At 40.3% G+C, this 21,828-nt stretch overlaps 1 protein-coding gene across 5 annotated transcripts in view; it reads right to left on the reverse strand.

Annotated features, from left to right (window-relative positions):
- mctp1a (multiple C2 domains, transmembrane 1a) overlaps window positions 1–21,828 on the reverse strand; it is a 151,877-nt gene that overhangs the window by 30,847 nt on the left and 99,202 nt on the right. For all 5 annotated transcript variants that reach the window (XM_028457220.1, XM_028457222.1, XM_028457221.1 and 2 more), the window contains 2 exons: window positions 14,547–14,663; window positions 3,030–3,086 (listed from right to left, as the gene is read on the reverse strand). In XM_028457220.1, coding sequence (XP_028313021.1) covers window positions 3,030–3,086; window positions 14,547–14,663 — 174 coding nt within the window. The remainder of the gene's footprint in view (window positions 1–3,029; window positions 3,087–14,546; window positions 14,664–21,828) is intronic.

Below are 21,828 nucleotides of genomic sequence, written 5' to 3' on the forward strand. Positions count from 1 at the left end.
CACGGTAAACATCTGGGATGGATTGTACATACTTGCAACATATGCTTCAAGTTCAATTAAAATGAGGCCTTGGCATATTTATTAATCTTTTTTCCTCTCCTCTCCTTCGCTCTTCATCCAACTGTCCCCTATAGGCCGGTGCCATAAAAGAGGCCTTCTTTGACCCGTCCTTCATACTCACTCTTACGATTTGGAGCTGTAGCACATATTCGAAGTAAAAAGACCTCATATTCAATGTAAAAGACAAATTTGCTAAGCCTTGAAACTCAATTTGTTCTGCACTTAACCAGGTTGGAGCGAGAGAAAGGGAGAAGAGTGTCAAAAAATGAAAGAATAAAAGGGCAGGGTAGGGGACGACTGAGGAAAGAGCAGAAGGAGAGTGGGAGGAGGAAAGAGATAGAGGCAAAGAAAAAAGAAACATTCACCCTTTCAACTTCCCTGCAGCTCAAATGAAATGCTAACAGCTGAGAGGAGCAATAGATCAAAATGTATGAAGCCAGATTTGGTAAATTGTAGCCTTTGTGATGGTGGCGCTATCCGGCATCCCAGACCTGTGTGAACAGAGAGCAAAGCCTTCCTATTGGAATAATCAGTGTGGCACCAAATCTGACAAAGACGGCAAAAGCAGCATCTGCATCCCATTTAAATATAAAAGTCAGAAATGTATTTCATATAATCTGCAGCTTTTCAAATGCCTGTAGTTATTTACTTTTACTAGCAGAGAAAGGCAATGCAATGCAGTGGACGGATGTAAAGAAGAGGTTCAAGGTTGCCTGGTGCATATCGTCCATCTGTGATTTCCCCCTCCCCCCCAACGCTCCTGTACTTTAAGCCTTGAAACTTCCCAGGCATGGAATTTTGCCTCGGAACGAGAGGATTTAAAGTGATACGCAACCCATTGAATGGATGCACTTAAGATGACAGCTCTAAGGCTGAATAGTAAAACTTTGTTACTCATTTGTGTGAAGCAAAATATATATATATATATATATATATATATATATATATATATATGGAGTCAATTATATTAACTTTAGTTCCTCAATATGTGGGCATCACCATTTTGGAGATTTCAACCAATCACGTTTGCATATTATGTTCTCGTAACATCAAGACTACACCTATTTACGCATGTATTTCTGGTCAATATATCACCATGGTGAAATAGCAATTCAATTTGACATTTTAGGGCTTTGTCATGCTTCATCCTGTTCTTTGGACTCTATGACGTGATTCCCAAAATAACCAGGAACATTATGGTAGATGGAAAATGCAGGTCTGGACAGCATTACGTAATGTATGTATTGCCCAACTTCCTGAAGTAACCACTTGGGTCACGGTTTGTCGAAGTTGGCAACCTGCACAATGATGCGTTTTACATTAAGTGATTTTAATCATCTCCGCCAAGGAGGGAATATTTTCACCAGCATTTAACTATTTGTTTGTCTTTTAGCAGGATAACGCCAAAAATACTTTATTGATTACAACAAAATTTTAACCACAAAATAGACCTTAAACCATGGAAGATTCCATTAAATTTCGGAGGGGATTGGGGTCTAGATAGGTTTGAAACATTTAAAAATCACCATCTTTCATTATTGGAGAAATTAATCTGGATTGGATGCAGATTACACATTTCTTTATTATTTTTTTGGAGAGAAAAAAATGGGGGTCCCCATGCATTTGGACCTACTGTATTGTTATTAATGGGGATACACATTCCTTACAAGCCTTTAAAGTGTGAAGGATCATGGTACCATGATCAGGATCATTGATCCACATAACTGCCAATATCTGACGAAAAGGATATTTGGCACTTGGCAGAGGTTTGCGCTCTCAGAAGTTACATATGACACGAAAGCATTCAATATTGCCTCTCATTCCGACTTGTGAAGTTTATATATATTAGTCTTCCAATTGAGCTGTGGGCTGAGCATCACTTTAAAGATCACATAGTAAATGCACATCTTTATATGCGGATCACCCATTTGGTTGAAATACCCAAAAAGATATCAGTTTCACAATTGGTGTTATTAATGCCTTTCTCATCTAACTGTGAGTGAGCACAAAGAGACCTATCAAATGGGGACAGGCTGTTTACAACAAATACAGTATACAGTTCTTCAAGCAAATTAAGGTTTACTCATGTAATCGCTTCAACAAGGATGGTCCACAATCACTTATTTTACCTCCCCCCAAACACCCAATTACACCTAAATAGTAAAACACCTCCTTTTATGAGCATACACCATTACTGAAGTGTGGCAGGAAGTCATTAAATATTACTGTAATTTAGACACTGCTCAAGCTTGCCATTAATACATTTAGTCTTTGTATCACTACTGACATGAATTTTGAACAAAATCTCTCTTTTTAAATTATATCAGTGGAGCTGGATAAAATACCTCTACGTTATCATTGTCTAATGCCAAACAGAACATTGATTGTTTTCCGCTTCTGAACCAACAGCATTGGTAGCAGTAGCCGCTTACAAGTATAAATGAGCAGAAGCAGTAAAGTAGCCACCTGTTGTTACCTGATCGTGTCTGGACAAGCACAGATGCTGTTTTACTGGGACGTAAATGGGTAGTGAATGAACCTAAATAGCTAACTAAGCACTTTACATATGGCTGCATGTTCCCTGCAAGACATGCAAGCCTCGTGTTAGTCAGGTAAATTCAACTTTGTGCCGTTTGAAGAGAAATGCGAAGCAAAGTGCGCCAAACAGCTTAAAAGACACAGAAGAAAGTGAACCACGTAGGAAGGGGGGGGAATGTGCAATACGTATATGCACGCTGAAAACTTTTCAAAAGGTTAAAAGGTTGTACAATCTGCGAACATGTGGTTGTGCCTCAGGCAGTGGCAGCAACCGAGCAGGGGAGGAGATGTGAGGGGGAGATTGAGTCATTTCGTTAGTCTGTTTGTGTTTTCGGTCTACGAAGCAGTGTCAACCCCTCCCGAGGCGGTGTGTGTGTGTGTGTGTGTGTGTGTGTGTGTGCGCGCGCATGTCTGACACGAGACATAATTACCTTGTCATCTTTGTCAAAATCCTCGTCCTCGTCCTCAAGCAGGTCCTCCACCACTTGCTGACAGTGGCGACGGCAAGAAGAGACAAATGAGAGGGAGAAGAAGAAAGAAGGTTTACACAACAACTACAGAGGCGATAAACACTGGATAACACAGGGTTAACATCATCAGAACAGTCACTAAAGCATATTAAAGCTGATCTGTTATGCCTATGTCTGGCAAGAGTTTGTTAATGGGTGTAGAGAGCATGCAGTTAGCACAGTTTGTTGGTAATAACATGTCATAAGCTTCAAAGTAGTCCTGAATTAGAATTTAATTTTTTGAAACGCCCCGTTGTTGAAAGACACTTCTGGGAATGCAAGGAAACACTCTTGCTTTAGAGTTTCAATTGATTGGAGATGAAAAACTTTCTATTCATTCTCTTAAATTGCATTGCAATACTCAGGCTACATGGTGGCTTCTATGCTCGTTCCTCACCTCCACCTCCTTTTTGTGTGTATTCAGTCTTATGTAGCTTAACATGCTCTTAAAGAAATGCACCATGGGAGAAGGAGGAGGAAAGCCTGAAGCGCACAGTGCAAAGTCACTAAGAATGGCAACTATTTGCTTCAGTGGTTCGAAACCAATGAAACCAGAGCTGGTGTAAGTCTGAACCCCCGAGCGACAGTGAGATGTGCAGCACAACAGGAAGAAGATCTTTATTGTCATCAAGAAAAATGGCACACTCATGTACGCGGTGTAAACAGGAAACACAAAGCCACACTTGGTTGGAGTATGACACTTGCGTCCTGTCGCTTTTCAGAACCCAAGTCAGATTTTTGCTCTTATGTTCACAGTAGTGTAATGTAACCCTATGTATGACTGCATGTTTGAAAAGAAACCAGTAAACCATATGAAAATATCAAATATGTCCTTTATCCCGTTTAACCCAATAATAATAATAATAATAATGATAATAAAGATTACGTGCGCGCTCCTGTGACATAATGCGTAAAAGCGTGAGATTATGTGTTATTAATCAATAGAATAATAAACGGAGAGCGCTCTGATCAGTTTCACTTTATTACAACACAGACGTCTTTCTATTCAACTTGTCCTCCATTTATCTCACACACACTGGAATGAGAGCACATTGTTTCACTGTAGTATGTTCCTGTTGATGCAGTCAACGTCAATATCGTATGAATGAATAAATTAAAGAATGAATGACTTGATCCGTCTGCACCATCAGATGTCGATCTATACCTTTCCTGAATGATGTCATTGGTAAATGAAAGGATTGCATTTATCCATTAATATTCTTTGATTGATTTGATTTGTCAGGAGGCAGGACTTTAGTTCGCGCTCAGATGTTATCCAGCAATAAAACTGGTCCCGACCAGGTTAGCTGTTCAGCCTAAGTTACCACGGTGATGTACTCCGGTAAGAAGTTAGTCAGCGTCGTAGTATAAGAGGAAATCCAGCTTCATAGTACAGGACCAGTATGTTAGGTTAATCGGAGACTCCAGATTGCCCACAGCTGTGAATTGGAGTGTGAGTGGTTATCTGTCTCTCTGTCTGTCTATGTTTACCATGTGATGGACTGGCACTCTGTCCAGGGTGCACCCATGCCGAGATAGGACCCCCACCAACCCGAACAGGACAAGCAGGTCAGAAGATGAATGTAAATGAAACACTATATATCAAACGTTAACCGCAGCATCCATCCGCTTTCAATTTGGCAGTGTCACAATCCCACAAAGATCCTTCTTTCTCTGAGTCTCTCCATCACCCTCCAGTCCAACGCAACAAGAAGAGCACGAACTAGTTTGCAGACATCCAAAAATCATTACTTAACAAGACAATGGCTTTTGTCCCTTTTGTTTTTTATTGGAATGGGGAGGGGGGTATGTAGTGGTTCACATAAGCCTCTTATGTAAATGCTGCTTCCCACACAAACAAAGAAGTTCAGAAAAGCGTAGTTGAGAGGGTAGAATCAATAGTGTTAGAGTGTGTATGTGTGTCTTCCATCAATAGCTTTGAACCACTAGGGCAAAGTGTTGTGCATGCATGCATGAATCTTCTTGTTTTAACTGCCTGACTGTAAAGCAACTGGTTATTCCCAGTTTACTGAGACTCCATCACTGTCTAGACAAATAAGCTTGACTGTTCACAATCCACACTTTCTTTATTGATGGGGAAAAACATTCAGTTTTTGTGCTCGGCCTCAGAGGAAGATGTAAAGTTCAGGCTGTGAAAATGAAAACCTTCTGGCATCGCTAAACAAATAAACTATAAAGTCATCACCGTTCCCCTTAAATCCTTTCACCCGTGCCAGCATACAGGGATTCATCCACACAGAGGCTTTAGTAGGGCATGCCTGGCACATGCTCCAAACTTTAAACAAAAGAATAAGCATGAGGTAGCTGTGGAAGCATGACCTAGAGAGACAGAGGGAATGATAGAGTCGTTTGTCTCCCACTGCTCTCTGCTCTTCTCTCTCCTTTCTATCGCCTCTGGTTACCCACAGAAGTCATGTTCCCTGCAATGAGACACTGCGTAAAATTAATAAATAAAAAGACATGGAACGTGTCATCTGCCCTGAAGATTGCCATGGCTAAATGCGTGCACTGAAACCACCATCTCAGTGAGAGAGGATATAAATTACCTTCTGAGCTGCCGACGAATTCCAAACAAATCTCTTTCTCTCCATTTGCCTCATTCTTTCCTCTTTCTAAGACCTGTTTGGTGTATGATATCATTTGTCTGCTTATCCCTCCATTATCATGTTGTTTGAATTACTATCATCACAGAACGGCAGCATCAAAGCCGCACTGTTGACAGGATCGCGTATGGGCTCACATTGCCTGCAGAGCTGCTCCAGTCAATTCAGTGTCTACTGAGGTGGGGATTAACATATTCAGACCTATTCAAATGACACAGGGATGATGCAGGATACTCTTATAGATTACAATGTGCTCCATAAATATATACATAGATGTTGATAAAATAAAAGACCAACAACAGAAATGGAAGGGAACACAATGACATTGAGAGTTCAAATGGCTCTAAAGGTATGAAAGCTTCTGTTTGGTTTAAACATAAGATGCTGATTTACAAGTATTATATTTTTGTTGTACATCGATGCCGTAGAAGGTAACATTGATACGTCATTCATGGCTGCTTTCATCAACCTAAAATATGATAAACCCTCCACAGTGATGTGTTTGCTATATGTTAACACTAATACAGCGATTTATCATCTTTATAATTAGTGTACAAATATGTTATCCCTGATATGTAGTAAATATGGAAGAAAGTATTTTCTCTCTGGTATGTGTGGCCCTGAAAAATATGAGAAAAACTCCCTTAAAGATCTTGTAATCAAACCAAATATAGAATGCGTAGCAAATAATAAAAGCATATCTTAATTTCAGTGTCCAGCACTTCAATTCTGAAACTAAATATCTGCAATTTTTTGCAGAGCTGTCAAAGTAAATGTCATGGATCTCTTGAGGTTGGAACCCAGTTTTCTCCCGGTTATACAGCCCTATTGGGTGTGTTTTAAATTAAAGGGACCATAACATAATCTAAACCAGTTCCAAAGAATTTCAAGAAATTTTTACCTCCTCACTTTTTTAATGTTAAAGTGATTTTTGCACATTCCATTCTATTCCTTTCCATTCAACTAAACGTATTTCCAAGAACTAATATGCACATTTTTTTGTGTTTACAGTATTGAGAGATATTGTACTTTAAATATCATGGAAAGCAAGAGTTTGTACTTAAATGCTTAGCTACTGATAACTGAAATAAAAGCAGTGAAAAAATGTGCATCCATTGTTTTGAATTCATTGAAGCAAAACTATACAGGTCTTGTCTGGATCAATAAAACAAGCACAAATTCCACAAAGGAACAGTAAAAGTCCTTCTACCTGAACTATTTTCCACATCTTTTCACGCCTTCTATGAATTTTCTCTTGGCTCGCCCCCCTTGCCTGGACTGAGCTCCACCATTTTCCCCCTAACCTTCCCAATGACAGCCACAGGGGGAATTGACGCCAAGGCAGACATACCAGTGAACGTCAAGATATACTTTTCCCCCTTTTTTCTCCCATTCCTTTATCCCTCCCTCCCTCTATCCTCCAGCTGCTTTTCCTCTTTGATACGTGTGGAGGTTTTAACCTCTCCAGCTGCTGAGGTTGACTGTGTGGCTGGCTGGGGATCTCAAGGCCCTATTTGGTATGCACTGTCTGTGTGTGCATTCTGCCTACATTACGCTTTCTGCTAAACAAGGTTGGAGAGCTGCGAGTCTGATAAGGCTGAGGCTGGCTGACCCATGCAGGCCTTTCACAAGCTGTCAGAGCCGTGGCCCTCACAGGGTGGCCGTTCCATCTGAACTACACGAGCTAAGGCTCACCTAGCAGGGAGTCGCAGAGAGGTGAGGCTAGGGTGCTACTAGAGCTACAGGGTGAGAAGGGCAGCTCAACTTTTATAGAAGCAACACAACCTTTTTGGGCACTAATGACTATTCAGTGTTAAAGGGGACATATTGTGAAAAATCCACTTTTGCAGTTTTTTTTATCACATGAGGGAACTTGATTGTCCACCGGCACACAAAATGTGAAATAAATCCATCCAGTCATTTGTTTGTGGTGTGTGTAAGTCTTAAAACACAGAAAATGGCTCTGTTTCAAATTATCTAAGTTTGTGATGTCACAAGCTAAATCGAGGAAGAAAATACCCTCCCCTCCGCTGGTAACTCCACCCATGGACTCCAGACCCAACCTGATGAAAACTTTTGCGAAAGTCCACCATTGTAATTCACACCGAACGCAACTAGTGACTGCAGTTACTTCAATCGCCCGCGATGAGTCGCTTGAATATAGTGGTGCTTTTTGGTCACTCCATCACTTTATCGCTTCAGTGAACAGTATGTGTGTGTGTGTGTGTGTGTGTGTGTGTGTGTGTGTGTGTGTGTGTGTGTGTGTGTGTGTGTGTGTGTGTGTGTGTGTGTGTGTGTGTGAAGCCATCATTTACAGCGCTGCTTTTACGGTTTAAATTATCAACTTAGGGAGTTTCTAAAGGATGAGTTCACCCAGAATGTAGGCTTCTTCTAGAAGTTAACCGCTTTAATTTCACCCCGGTAAATTGAGGAAGTGTACACGTCACCGTAGCGGGAGGGAGGGGCTGTTGCCTCGACTCTACAGACGGTGAAGGACAGGGAAGTTGACGCTTGAAAAGTTCACATTTTTCAACTCTGAGTGACATAGTCGTGCAGGACCACTTGAAGTCACGTCATTTAGATTAATTTTGAATGTAATCTAATGTAGTCACTTCAGTTGCATGTGAACGCACTTTTAGTGTGTGCTACCCACCGCGGAAGATAGGGGCGGGGAAGGGGGAGGACTATGCAAATCCAGGGACACACCCCCTCAAACAGAGCGCTCGCACAGAACTTGTTTTTACAGGGTATTAAACCTCTTCTGTTGCTTACTTCATGTTATGTTTTCACCAAACACCGGCACAGATGTCATCGTATCGTATTTTTTTATATAATAATAATAATAATAATAATGATAGACAGCTTTTGACCATTGCCTATTCCATTCATATATTCACATTTACACAAGGGAATGGGGGTAAAGTGTCTTGCCCAAAGACGCAATGATTGTGATGAACTGGAGTGGTGACCCAACCCCTAGAGGGTTCCAGGTTTGAATCCACTGTGGGACCTTAAGCAAGTTCCATATTTACACCTAACTGCTTCAAAGACTCTTGAAAAATAGATTTCCTGGTTAAATTAAGGTTGAAACAAAAAGGAGCAGGAATCAAACAGGCAAAAAAACCAAATATTGGATGAGGGTCTACTACCCGGGCACACAGTGGTGTAGCAGTTACCACACCCACCTCACAGCAAGAAGGTCCTGGATTCAAGTTCTGGGTTGGACACTTGGGTCCTTTCTGTGTGGAGTTTGCATGTTCTTCCCGTGCTTGTGTGGGTTTTCTCTGGGTACCACAGCTTCATCCCACAATCCAAAAACATTATTGTTGCAATAGAGTCTCTAGGACTGAATGGAAGTCTGAGTGGTTCTCTGTCTGTGTTGTATTTTGTCCTGCGATGACGGCTAGAGATATGCACCAGCAGACCCTTGCAGCCCCGAAAATGGATGGATGGGTCTACTACCCAAAATACCCAATTCATTATTTGTATAACATAAGCATGTTTTTTGGAAGGGGATGCAGATTTCAGACAACATTAATAAAAGTAGTAGGTATGATGTTTGCATAAGCTAAAGATTATTCACACATTTTATATAGTAAAGTAAATATGTAAATACAATTACATTTCTTCCTTTAATAACTCCACTAGCCCCTAATGTAGGCATTATGATTACTTGAGGACAGCTCAGCTACAATTCTAAATAGACGCCGCTAAAACTCTTCCCTCGCACAATGTACTATCTGATAGTGATGGCATTAAGTTTCTCCCTTGTAACTCAGGAGAACACTGAATCAGATAGGGAGCCATGTTGCCCCCTATGGCTTTAAATGGCACTGCTATATCTGGTCCGTATCTATTATGTGGCTCAAAATATGTAGAAATACAAACAAAAATAATCCAGAGTAAAATGTTCGCCTTTTACTACTGTACCGGAGTTTAGCATAAATTAAACGTAACATATTGTGGAGATACATAAATAACTAATCTGGTAGTTTTTAATGTCGGATGTGAACGAGATTTCTAGTACACATATTTGCTGACTTAAAGCTCAAACCAAAAAGCTCACAGCCACAGTTGATATACTGTATATAGACAAAACACAAATATCAATAAGCACTGAGGCATACACCCTGAACTGTGGATGATGTTAGGAAAGAGCACAGACAGATATAAAGGTTCAGTATGATAAAGGAAGTTAGACAAATGTGAAAGTGATGGGGTGGGTTGTAGACAGCGTGATGAAAAGGGAAGCAGGCAGGGAGGATGGTGCAGTGGCATCCCTGATGCTCCCGATGCTCCCGTCCCGCTTCAAACTCTGCCCGCTGCCTGTCTTTCTGCCTGCCAGCCTGCCAGTTTAGCAGAGACAGAGCGGCAGAGACAGAGCGGCAGCGAGAGCAGCGGAAATGAGCGCGGTGATGCTCGGGCGGCACGGGGGAAATCAACGGGGCACAGGCGCTCCCAGTTAAAAGTGACATGACCTTTTGATTTTGTCACCTGTCACCAACTGCCATGTCTGACTCCACACTGAGGAATGCCTGCCATCCAGCGCTGCTTTCCTCTGTATCTCTGAATGCCTCTGTCTTTTCCCGTCTTCTGCTCCCACTCCATCGCCTGTTCTCATATTCGCCTTGTCTTTTTAGAGTTGCAGGGTTTTTTAGGAGGAAAAGTGGAGGTGTGACTTTCTGTGGGTGTCGATGCACAAAGGGCGTCATTCCGCGCCGCTTTTGCTCATAGTTTTCCTAATATTTCCTCCTGTGTACTTGTGTTGTGCTGGATCCTAATGAGGGCAGATGTCAAGGCACAGTGCACGAAGAGAGGCAGAAGTTTGTTTGAGATGCAAAATCAAGAAGTCAATAGCAAAGGTAAAAATGGCAACTGTGCCCTTTTGGAGAAAAAATGTTCAAATACAATAATAAAACAAGATTCTGTTTACACTAATGAAAAACATTCTGCCAACACGTCAGTCGAGAAGACTCTAGATTAACTACTCAAATGCTAATCGTAGGAAAAATTATTTTTATGCATAGCAAAGTTCTCTGAGGTTGAATTACCACTATATGTTTTGATAGATGTACTTACTTGAAGTTTAGTCTGGGTGAACCCATTCAGATTTCTTGGCACCGTATAGGCATTCGTGTAAGTGGGAAGTATCTCTCGGCCATTAACGTCTTCTCTTGTGCAATGAGTTGGCAGATCCATTGGGTGAATAAACGTAATGGTCTGAAGCATGGGATAAAGAGAATGGTCCTCCAGTGTGACGAAGCCTAATTGCCCGTCATGTGCACGGGAAAAAAAGACATCACTGCGTTTCTTATATACCATCTACAGCAGCTTGTGCTAAAATTACCTCCTCAATATCTGGTAAGAGCTTTTCTGAGCTAAGGAATGACACTAAAGAATATCCATTTAGATCAGATGCAGCTTCTCTAACTTGGCATCATAAAAACATTAACACAAATAAAAAGGAAGTATTGCAATGAAAAAATACATGTCTGCATACACATTTAATCTGGAATATTTCATTCCGCTTCCAGAAAAGCAATTTGTCCGTTGGTTGACCAAACCCAAAAGGCTTGATTTGGATCTGAGCTCCAATGTGTTCCAGCATTTCAAACAAGCAAGAATTGATACATTGGGCTTTAAACTGCAAGCAGCAACAAGGAACTACTTGCAAACAAAACACGAGACAAGTTCTTCTTGATTACACTATCATAATATGTTACATTAGATGCAGACGTATCCTTCGCTGAGCTCCAAGAGCCTGAAAGGTCATCTTGTTTGTTTCAGTGAGAATGTTAAAGCATGACACGCAGGTCGGCAAACAGTGTTGAGGAGTCAGCATTCGTGGGTCAGAGAGCTACAAGATAAGAGCGGAGGTCGGAGACCTTGCTGGTGCAGAGTCTCCTTTAATCGCTGTTCTAAGGATGCTTTGACTGCTTAGCAGGTATTGCTCAAGGTCAGGTCTAGGGCAAGGAACGTAGATCCGGACTCTGCTTGTGGAGCAGTGGGTAAGCACACAGCAGTCACTGACCATGGGTGGTGAATTAAGTGCATTAGGAAAACACGGTTTGTTTATTGTTGTTCTGGTGTAAAACTGGAGAAGGATCCAAGAAGTCCGATGAAGGAAGGCCAGTTTATTAGAAAGTCTATACTTTTTTCATCTGATCTTCTTTCACTCTCTCACCCTCTGTGGTGAGTTCAGTGTAGATTCTCACCCCTGACTGTTGGAAAACCACAGCGCTACGAATGATGACCCTTTCTCGGCTCAGCACAATGCTCTGATTCAGTGTGTGTTGTTTAAAGTAATTACAAAGCCTTTCCTCCTGTGCTCTTTTCTATTCCTTTCAGATCCCTGCCAAGAGTGTGGGGGAATCTGTGTGTCGTCCAGTACTTTAGCTTGATTAAGAGTCAGAGGGGAAATCCACCGTAAAAAGAGGAAGTATGGTCTGTAATCTGGGGTTCAATGTGTATACAATTATTGAAAGTGAAAAACCTGACAACACAATATTCTGTAAATAATAAATGCATACACAATGTATTGTTTTTCCTATCGGTAAAGCTTTGAAATAGTGTGATAGCAAGAGATACGGGAGATAATATCTCAAGGAGAGCGAAGGTTCCTCACTTTTTCCTATCCTGAGGGTTAAGATTGCAATGCTGAGAGAAGAAAACCAATCAATGTGATAGAGATTTCTTTGTGTTGTCTTTTCTGCTCAACACTACTGTCACAGCTTCAAAAAAAAAAAAAAAAACAGAGCAATAATGCTGCTAATTGTTGAACAACCCTTTTTCATCAGATAAATCAATGGGAAGATAATCTGAAGACAACAGCAGCACAGGTTTAAACACACATTTTGACACAGACTTGCAAAGACTAATTATCCCTGTATAGTGTATATGTATTTTTGGACATTTGATATCACTTAAAAAATTTCTTTCTTTTTTTTTACAGTATATAAATCTTCTTTCCCATTCTCAATTAACCAAAACTGATATACCCAAAAAGCTTCAATAGGCCTCCTGTTGTTTGACTACTGATAGTCAACACATTACACTGTCAGAAATGAACATAGCACTAAAGAAAGGGAGCAGCTCAGAAAACACACGCGCGCACACACACACAAACAAAAAAAAAGAAAAATAATTTAATAACTTTAAGGTAATTTAACACCAATTAAAGGGATGTTGTGATGATGGTGAAATCAAAAGCTCTCCGGCATGAAAAATGTAAAAACTCGTAACAAACTGCAAAAAGACAACACTCAGAGTTAAGCAATAAAAAAATACCAAAACAAAACATACAATATATATATGGCCTTGCATGAGCTCATTTTTAGATAACATGTGCATTTTAATGTAAAGTATTTGCAGAACAAATCTATTGTGTTCATCAGCTACAGTTCAAACCGTATCAGCTTGTCTTTGAACCACATGCAGAGCATTCTTGCAGACCTGAGCAGAAGGGCTCTTTCATGCTAAAAGCCACTTGCTAGGCAAGAATCAACAGCGGGAACCATGCCTTAAAGTTCCAACCAGTTCCTGAGGTACTTGAGACTCAATAGTCTCCTTTCAAAAGAGAAAAGCAATTCTACATGAAGTGGGAGTAACGCGTACTTACTAGCATGTGAGCAGAGTGCCTCATTATCAGAAAATGTAACCTTGTTGCCTCATTTTACTTAGGAAATGCACGTGGAAAAAAAAAAATCATTAGGTCTGAATAAATAGAAGCAGCAGGTAGGGGAACAAATCTTCAGGCTGGCTTTGGTCTTGAGGCATGGCTGACTGTCTTCTTTTTTTTTTTTTTTGCAAGCAATGTCGCCATCTACAGGTTAAGGTAAGTTTAGGAATTTGTCTTCATACAGTGTAGTGTTTCTTATCCATCCACAATGATGCACTTGTAAAGCTCATTTCTTTCTCACAAAGCCTAAACCTAACAATTTAAAAAGTATTAAATAAGCCCAAAAACATATGTATCAGCTTCACGTCAGTTAACAAGAGGCTGTGTCCTTCTGGCTGACTACATTTGAAAGAAAAGAGATAAATAGAAGCTGTTACACTTCTGCCTGCACTTTAAACTCATTTAAAGTGTAATACTATTGCAGTAGTGTAAATGTGAGTACAACAAACCTAAACCTTGCTAAATACTATCCGGCCTAACCCAAAGAATCCTTTTGAAGAGATAAATAACTATATTCAAAAGGCAAGAGTCTGCAATAAAACATTAAATTATCTACACTGTTTTTTTTTACCACTGAATCCCGGAAAAAGGCACTTATTAAAATTAATCACTTCATTGTTCACGCTCACTCCCTCGTCCAGCTCTCTCACTCGTTTTTTACTAGGTGCCCAGCCATGATTAAAACATGTCCGTTTCTCCATGACATTGCTTTGACATCATTTAATTGGTGGAAGAGGAAAAAAAATAAATGGAATAAAACATATACTACTACCAAGTAAGTGGCATAACGTAGCTGAAGGTGACAGCCTATTATTCCTTCCCATCTTTGACTAAAAGAAGGCAAAGGAAAAAATTGGAGATTGTACCTACAAAGCAGCAAAGCAAGTGGTGGATAGTTTATTCATTAAAACTCCAATTCCTTTAAAAGTTTTGGGGTAAATTAAAAACAAAAAAAACAAAAAAAAAAGCATTTTGAAGTAGAGAAGAAACGCATGCAGCTATAAACTATATGTTTATTTGTTACAAGTCTATAGGTGGTGTCTGTGGTTGAGTTTTCATTTTGCATTTTCTGGGGAAATCAGCTTTTACGGTAAAATGTAAAAATGACGGGATGATATTAAATATAGTGCTACCTACCACATCTTGTCTGGTATCCTTTCCCGATGTAATGAGAATGTAGTTCCAGGCCAAGGGCAGCAGCAAAGCCAGTGGAATCATATAGAATTCAAAATTCCAAACTACGACGACAAAAAGCTGTTGAGACAGAATTAAAAAAAAAAAACGCACATGAAAACACAGAGAGAGATTCCTTTTTCTACAGTCAACACATCACACTCCAGAGACTGTAAGGCGGCAATGTGTTGAATTTAAGGGACATATTGAAATGCACAATCAAAAGGGCTTCAACAAAGGTACAGGTCTGTCGTCAGAAAGCAGGGGGTTTAAAACCATGACCCTCGGGCGGTGCTGGGTCTCGAACTGAGGACCACGGCGATGAGGACGACGACCATGAGCCGTCAGTGCCTCTTTCCTCCGTGCCAATCACACAGGAGTCTGAGGTCATGTATCGTTTCAGCCGCCGCACAGCAGATCTGACCCTTCTATACTCAACACCAAACACCAGCACATGACCCCACAACCCCACAGCCTGAGTCCCTAACCCTGTCACTCCAAGCCCTAATGCTCTCTCTGCAAACCTAAAAGACTTATATGCCCTATCTGTAACCTCTTCTGCACCCATCTGCCAAAACCATAACCTTTATTCCTCCCCTCTCATCACCAAACAAGAAAAGTACCATCAGGACATTAACCTTTCCTAAAAACCTTATATTCTGAATTTGGCCGAGCTATTTATCCCGTGAAACAAAGATTACTGCAGCGGTTGGCTGAAAATATCTGTGGGAAAGCAAAATTGCTAATGTTGGAGGCTTGATATTTAGTGGTAGCATTGTGTCCATTGTAATAAACATTTAAGAATGATGGGATTGGGAGGAAACAAATTCCATGGGAAAGAAATGATACCAAAGGATACTTTTCTTTTCAAATAACATCATGTTTAAAGACACTGAGTTTCTTCACAATAGTTTATACGCTGAGCAAAAGCGCTCGTTTGAAAAACATATTTTTTATATTCAAGGGCAAAAAGACCAATATCTCAATACAAGTAAAGAATATTTTAATAAATTCATCACTTTGTCTCCATGAATGTACACTGAAAAAAACATTTTTGATAGAAAATATGATGCTATTTTTGTTGTTGTTTTTCTTTCCTAAAGTAAATCTTTAGTGCGCACACACACCAACACACAGTCAAAAACATGACACTTTTTAAAAGACATTGATTTCATCCAAACCTTTATGCACAGATACCGTAATACTTTTTGCATTGCAGAAAACAGGGAATAGACACTAGTGAATACGCAAAGCAGACGATACATAAATTAAACATTAAAATGACCGGCGTATTTGCATGACGCTCACAGCCAAATGCTTCTTATCAAATAAATCCGAGTCAACTTGGCGCAACAACCAGATCTCCCACAAGGATCCAAATCATTGTCTATATTTCCCAGACTCAACTTTTGCGAAACCTGTTCAAGCTCTTCAATAATGAAAATCTGTTTAATAATAAGAAGTGAAACTAGCTCCTTTTATTAAACCTAAAACAAAAATTGTGAAACAAAACAGACTCAAAGAAGCACTTGCACATAGAATTATTAATTAGTTCTAACTGTACGAACAGTAAAATTTGAGTTTTCATTTATATAATTATTTCCTGCAAAATGCTATCATTTGTATATTCCCCTTGAACACAATGAGTTTAAAGAATGTGCAAAAAGAGGTGCTGAAACAGGACTTCTGTTGAACAAAGGAGCCCCGCTTGTTTTACTGATATTCTGGAGGAAGCTATAAATATCTCGACTCTTACAAACATCTTCACGCAGACACACATACGCTCTTTTCAAAAATGGCTGCTATAAATACGACTTACAGTAGGCAGATATTGGAACATATTTGGTGTCTTGTTGTCTCATCTCTTACAATGAGATTCTTCTACTCTTTTCAACACTGTATCTCACTTTGCTGATGTTTTTGCTGAAACCTTCTTCTCCTCCTTGGTTTGTTGACCTGTCCACTCCTGTTATTTCCTTTATTTGGGTAAAGTGGCCGAAAGGAAAGTTTTCACGAGAGGAACGAGAAACCCAGACTTAGCAATGTTCTGCCCAACTCCATCTTTCTCCCTACTGGGCGACGCAGTCCTGCAGTGTCTGAACCATAGCACCCCCTCCCCGTCACTGGCTACGCTGAAGGGAGGCTCATCGCCTGGAAAAGAGAGAGCGGGACGGACGGAGCATGCTGTGGATGTCAGTGACCGAAGACAGAGATAAGAAATATAACACTAGTCAGACTGAAGATAAGAAAAAAGGGTAAATTATTCTCCAGGTGTAAAGGGAATATTTTGTAAATTAGTGAAAAATTTTTTTTATATATATATATGGCATGTAAAGAATTATGTTACTGTCACACTGTTTTATATTGTTGTATTTTAAACCACTTTTAATGATAGTCAGTGTTATTATCTATTTTGTCTAAGTCAGTATTATAGCAGAACTCATATTTATTTTTTAAACATAACATAATTGAAAATAGATTTTTTTTTTCCCCCAATTGTGAGAAAAAGTATAATTTCTTTCATTTACTTTTAACAATAAAAAAGTAATTTATAATGTGCCATCCTGAGTTTGTTTTTTATATATTCTTTTGACCAATACAGTCTTAATTTCATCTTTGTATTTAAAAGAAAAGAAAAAAAACATAAAATGGCAACAAAATCAAAATACGTGGAATTGTTTATATATATATAAACTTATTTTAATTTACAATTTAAGTATTTAATGCAACTGTTTTTTTTTTGTTTTTTTTGATCGTTGCTCGTATAAATAATTAAATATTAAATATTAATTGAGACTGACAAATGTGTCTACGTCTCATCTTTCCCAGTGTCAGATCTGTTAAACCAGTTTAGGCTAAATAAAAATGAGCCAACTTCACATCTGAGGCAGAGTTCAAATGAAATGAGTGAATAAATAGACAAATACAAACAAACCTTTTTTTTTTTTTTAAAGCTGCTTAATTTGTTAGAATTACGACTAATAAATCAAAACACCAACTCAGGTAACTAAACTGTTTTGACAAGCCTCTGTGGAGGGACTTTTAAGGTTTGATGGGTTCTCCTGATAAGAAAACTAAACCTGGAAAAGCTGCAGACAAAACAAACAAAAAAAAAAAAAAAAAAAAAAAGTCAATATGATTTATTCAGGTAGTGAATGTGACACTGAGAGTTGCATTATGTGTTTCAAAACACGGTCCGCGCCCTTGCGGCTTTCTGCAGCAGCACTGTGGGAGGGTAATATTCAGTTCTTTGGCCAACATTAACCACACACCAGGCAAAAATGTCCCCCCTGCTCTGTCTCAGTGGAGTGAAACTCAAGTTTGGATTTCAAAGTTGCTCTTTATCTCCCTCACATCTATTTCCATGCTGGCTCTAAATGCTGCCAGATAGCACCTACACGTCCTGTTAAGTTCAAGGGAACAAGAGGGTGGGAGACACTAGTGTCCTGTTGGAGATTAGACCTCCTATCATTCAGTGGTGCTAGACTGCCCCCTGCTGTTTTCCTGCAGAACATTAATACCGTTCAGCTGATGAGACACTGTAAACCAAAAACATGTCATTTTGTCAAAACTGCCCATGTGTTGACCTAGAATAACATAAAAATAAGCTCGATGCAGGGTTACAATGCAACAAGTGTGCTCTGTTACTTTTTTTTTTTTTTAAAGAAACACTCCATTCCTCAACAAAAGGTACCACACATTTCCTGTTGAGTTTTTATCTCTGGTGATTAAACCAATGACTTGGTATTCTCTGTTGGTCATGCTACTACTTATATTTCATCTATCATTCGTTTCAGAAATCAGCAGAGCAGTAAAAAAAAAAAATTGTGAGAGTATATCTTTCAAAGCCATCCCTTGCTGTGGGCAAAGACAAACTCCTGACGTTCAAACTTTGAAAAGTTTGACTGATTATTTGAAGAGGAGTCAAAGGAGCAATTTAAAGAGACCTGGAGTGATGTGTACCACTGACTGCTCTGCTATGGCGTCTCTGCACTGTGTGTGTGTGTGTGTGTGCATCAAACCAGCCAGAAATCTGCAAGCACACACACACATACACATACACACACGCCATCCTATACCTGTACGTGTCCTTGCCTTTTTTTTCCTCCCTTTTTTTAGACCTCAGCAGGGTGATTTTTTTTTTTTTTTTATCTAAATGCAAAGCAGGTGATAGGTGCTCCAGTTTCCTCTAGAAGTAGTTCCCTTGTCTGGGTTCTCTTCCTGATAAGAGTCCTACTTTACCTGACATAAAAGAGCCCAGTATCGTTTCCCCTGCCGCTCCAACAACCCCTTGCTCACTGCCCTCGCCCTTCCCCGAGCTTCACAAAGCTGCCTCTATTTGCTTCCAATTCAAGGCCCAATTGCAGATAAAGTTACAGCAAATTTGTTTGGAGGAAGATTTGCTGAGGCCTGCAGTCCCCAGGGCAATAACAGCCTTGTCTTGCAGGGGCCGTGGGGAGAATTGGCAGCAGCAGGAGAACAGAACCCAACACTGCTCAGGCCGACAATGGCCTCAACGCTCCAGGAGGGGAAAAAGGAAAAGGAGGGAGCGATAAAGAGGAATGGGGATAGAAAGGAGGAGAAGACGGGGAGAGAGCCTGAGCTCGCAGGTGTGGAGAGTGGAAGCAGACGCTTAACCCTCAGACTGGGAATGGAGACACCACCCATCCTGCTGGACAGGAGGTAACTCCAGTCCTGTCCATTGTGCCAACGCCTCAGGCAAAGCTGCCACGGTGGCTGATTCAATGTTGGGATGGGCGGGTGACAGAAGAGAGGGTGTGAGAGAGAAAGAGATAGAGAGAGAGAGAGTGGATGTGAGACGATGCGGTGCCTCTCGTTTCTCACACATGCACACAAACAACACACAATGTACACAGTCATCACAGCTGGCACTAATGGCTGTACATGCTGCTGGCATTTTTCAAATCCGGGCAGAAGGAGAGTAAGCATCCATGAAGAAATTTGAGCAGTTTATATGGAAACAAGTGTTGTGCAGTGACACTCTATGACAGCTGCATGTTGATAAGCCATTGCACCAACAAAAAAAATCCTACACCTATATGAACACGCTTAGATCTGGCCCCTCTGGCTCTGTTTAGATGTTCAAAAGTGCACCCGTCTGTGAGTGAGTTTAGAGGTTAAATTGCCCACAGCTCCACCTCGATAGTTGCAGCCTTGTTGGAAAGTTCAGCGCAACATCTGTCGGTAAAGACAGCCAGACAGCAACACGCGTGCACGTGTGTACATACACACACACACACACATGCCCATAATCACACACAGCGGTGCACCTTCATGAACGCACCACCTTGGCCAGATGGCCCCCCATAAAAACCCACTTAAAGAGATGAGTGAAGTGATTAAGAGGCCTCTCAAAGTAAAGGAGAAATGAGAGAGGGATGAAGAAATGGAAAGGGAGGGAGGGATACCTGCGTAGAGGAGAGGCCCTAAATACTTGGATGCTTTTAGCTAAGTGCACACTCCTACGCTAACAGACTCCCCGAAGAGTCACGGCGCAGGTGGGGGGGAGGGGTCACAATGACACCTAAATTTCAGACTTTCTACAAACTATAAAACACTCTGCCCTTGCCTTGAAAGATCATTTGTCATCAACTAAATACTTTTTTTTTTTTTTTTAGCGAGCTCAGTGAGAATATGAACGGTGGGAATGCTTACGCACAGCATTTAGAATAAACCCCATAAGAGCTGTGCAAGGCATGAGCCTTAACGTGTGCCTCCTCCCTCCCTCTACATTCACCATGCAGATTGGCATTTCTAAAGTGACCTGGTTTATGGTGAATTCCTTGACATTTTTGCGTTTGACATTTTCATTTATTTCAAAAAAAGATAACACACAAGAACTCGCACCATAATCAGCCTTAGCACAGGTTCCAGCACACAAAAGGGAAAATGTTAACTGATCAATACTGTGTCTTTTCAGTCCCATGTCTTGTGATGACACGGCGACCCGCTGTGCAGACAAGCACTCACTCACACATGCACACACGCGCACACAGTACACACACACTGAACTTCAGCAGGGATTAAATTGGTGTCATACAGCCAAATGCTGTTAATGTCTAATGTCTGCTGTGGAGACACTGCGGGGTTGCCATGGTACAGGGTGTAAGGGGGGGTGGTCCACCTGTCCTGTAGCTACTTAAGTCAGGACACAAAGCCAGGCACTATTAAATGACCACTCGGTCATCTTTAAGTTAGAAACCTCAATCCAGCCTCTTGTTCCCTACAGGAGAATGTTTTTTTACTGATAGCTCTGCTGTCCAATCACACTTCACCTTTTAATACAAGACACAGACGACAGAAAGTGAGAGACATGAGGAGGGGCCGACCGATGGGCACGGAGTGAAAAAAGGCTGACATTTGTCCTGTCGCTGCATCTGCGGGTTTAATGAAATACACAGCCATACACAGTCTTACAGGCCATGTATGCTGATACATTCAATAAAAAGACAAAAAAACTATAATTTAGTGTACAATATTGAGGCACTTGAGAGTGTAAAGAGTACTGATGTATCCTACTCAAGTAAAGTACATGTAAAAAGTAGCTCAATTAATTCGTACTTAAAGTAAAAGTTATTAGTTACTTTCACCCCTCCCCGTGTTTATTTTTGGTAATAAATCTTGCCACAGTTTCCTTGCATACAGTAAACATCTCATGTATTAACTTAAAAAGGAAGAGACTAAATCTTGCACAACTGGAACTTAATTCATGTTCCACAAAGGCATCTGTATAAAATGAAAGGTTTGTCAAAATATACAAATAAAATACGGTAACACTAATGAATTCAGTTCAAAATAAGAAAAAAAAAATCTCAGGCTGAAATAACCGACATTCAACGGCGTTTTGGCGCTGTGCATTACGTTTAATCTGATTGGTCGGTTTATGGTGTGATGCATTGCATTGTTGTCTGGTCATTTCATTTTTTGTAGTTTCACAATGTCCGTTGATCATTTTAAAATAAAAAGTATTAATTTAGACAGTAACACATATATACTGTATATATACTCAAAAAAGTAAAAGAACCCATGAAAGCAACTCAATTACAGTAACGGGAGTACTTGTAATCCATTACGAGTGTGAGTAACAGTCTGCAGTGGTGGTTAGGGGTACTTATCTGTTCTTCAGACATCAACAATCTCTCATGTAAAGAGTACTTTATGAGACAAAACAGTCCTACAGCATCAAATAAACGCATCGTAATGATTGTGTGTAAGCTCACCACAG

Source organism: Gouania willdenowi, chromosome 9 (assembly GCF_900634775.1).
Source record: "Gouania willdenowi chromosome 9, fGouWil2.1, whole genome shotgun sequence".
Classification (NCBI taxonomy): domain Eukaryota; kingdom Metazoa; phylum Chordata; class Actinopteri; order Blenniiformes; family Gobiesocidae; genus Gouania; species Gouania willdenowi.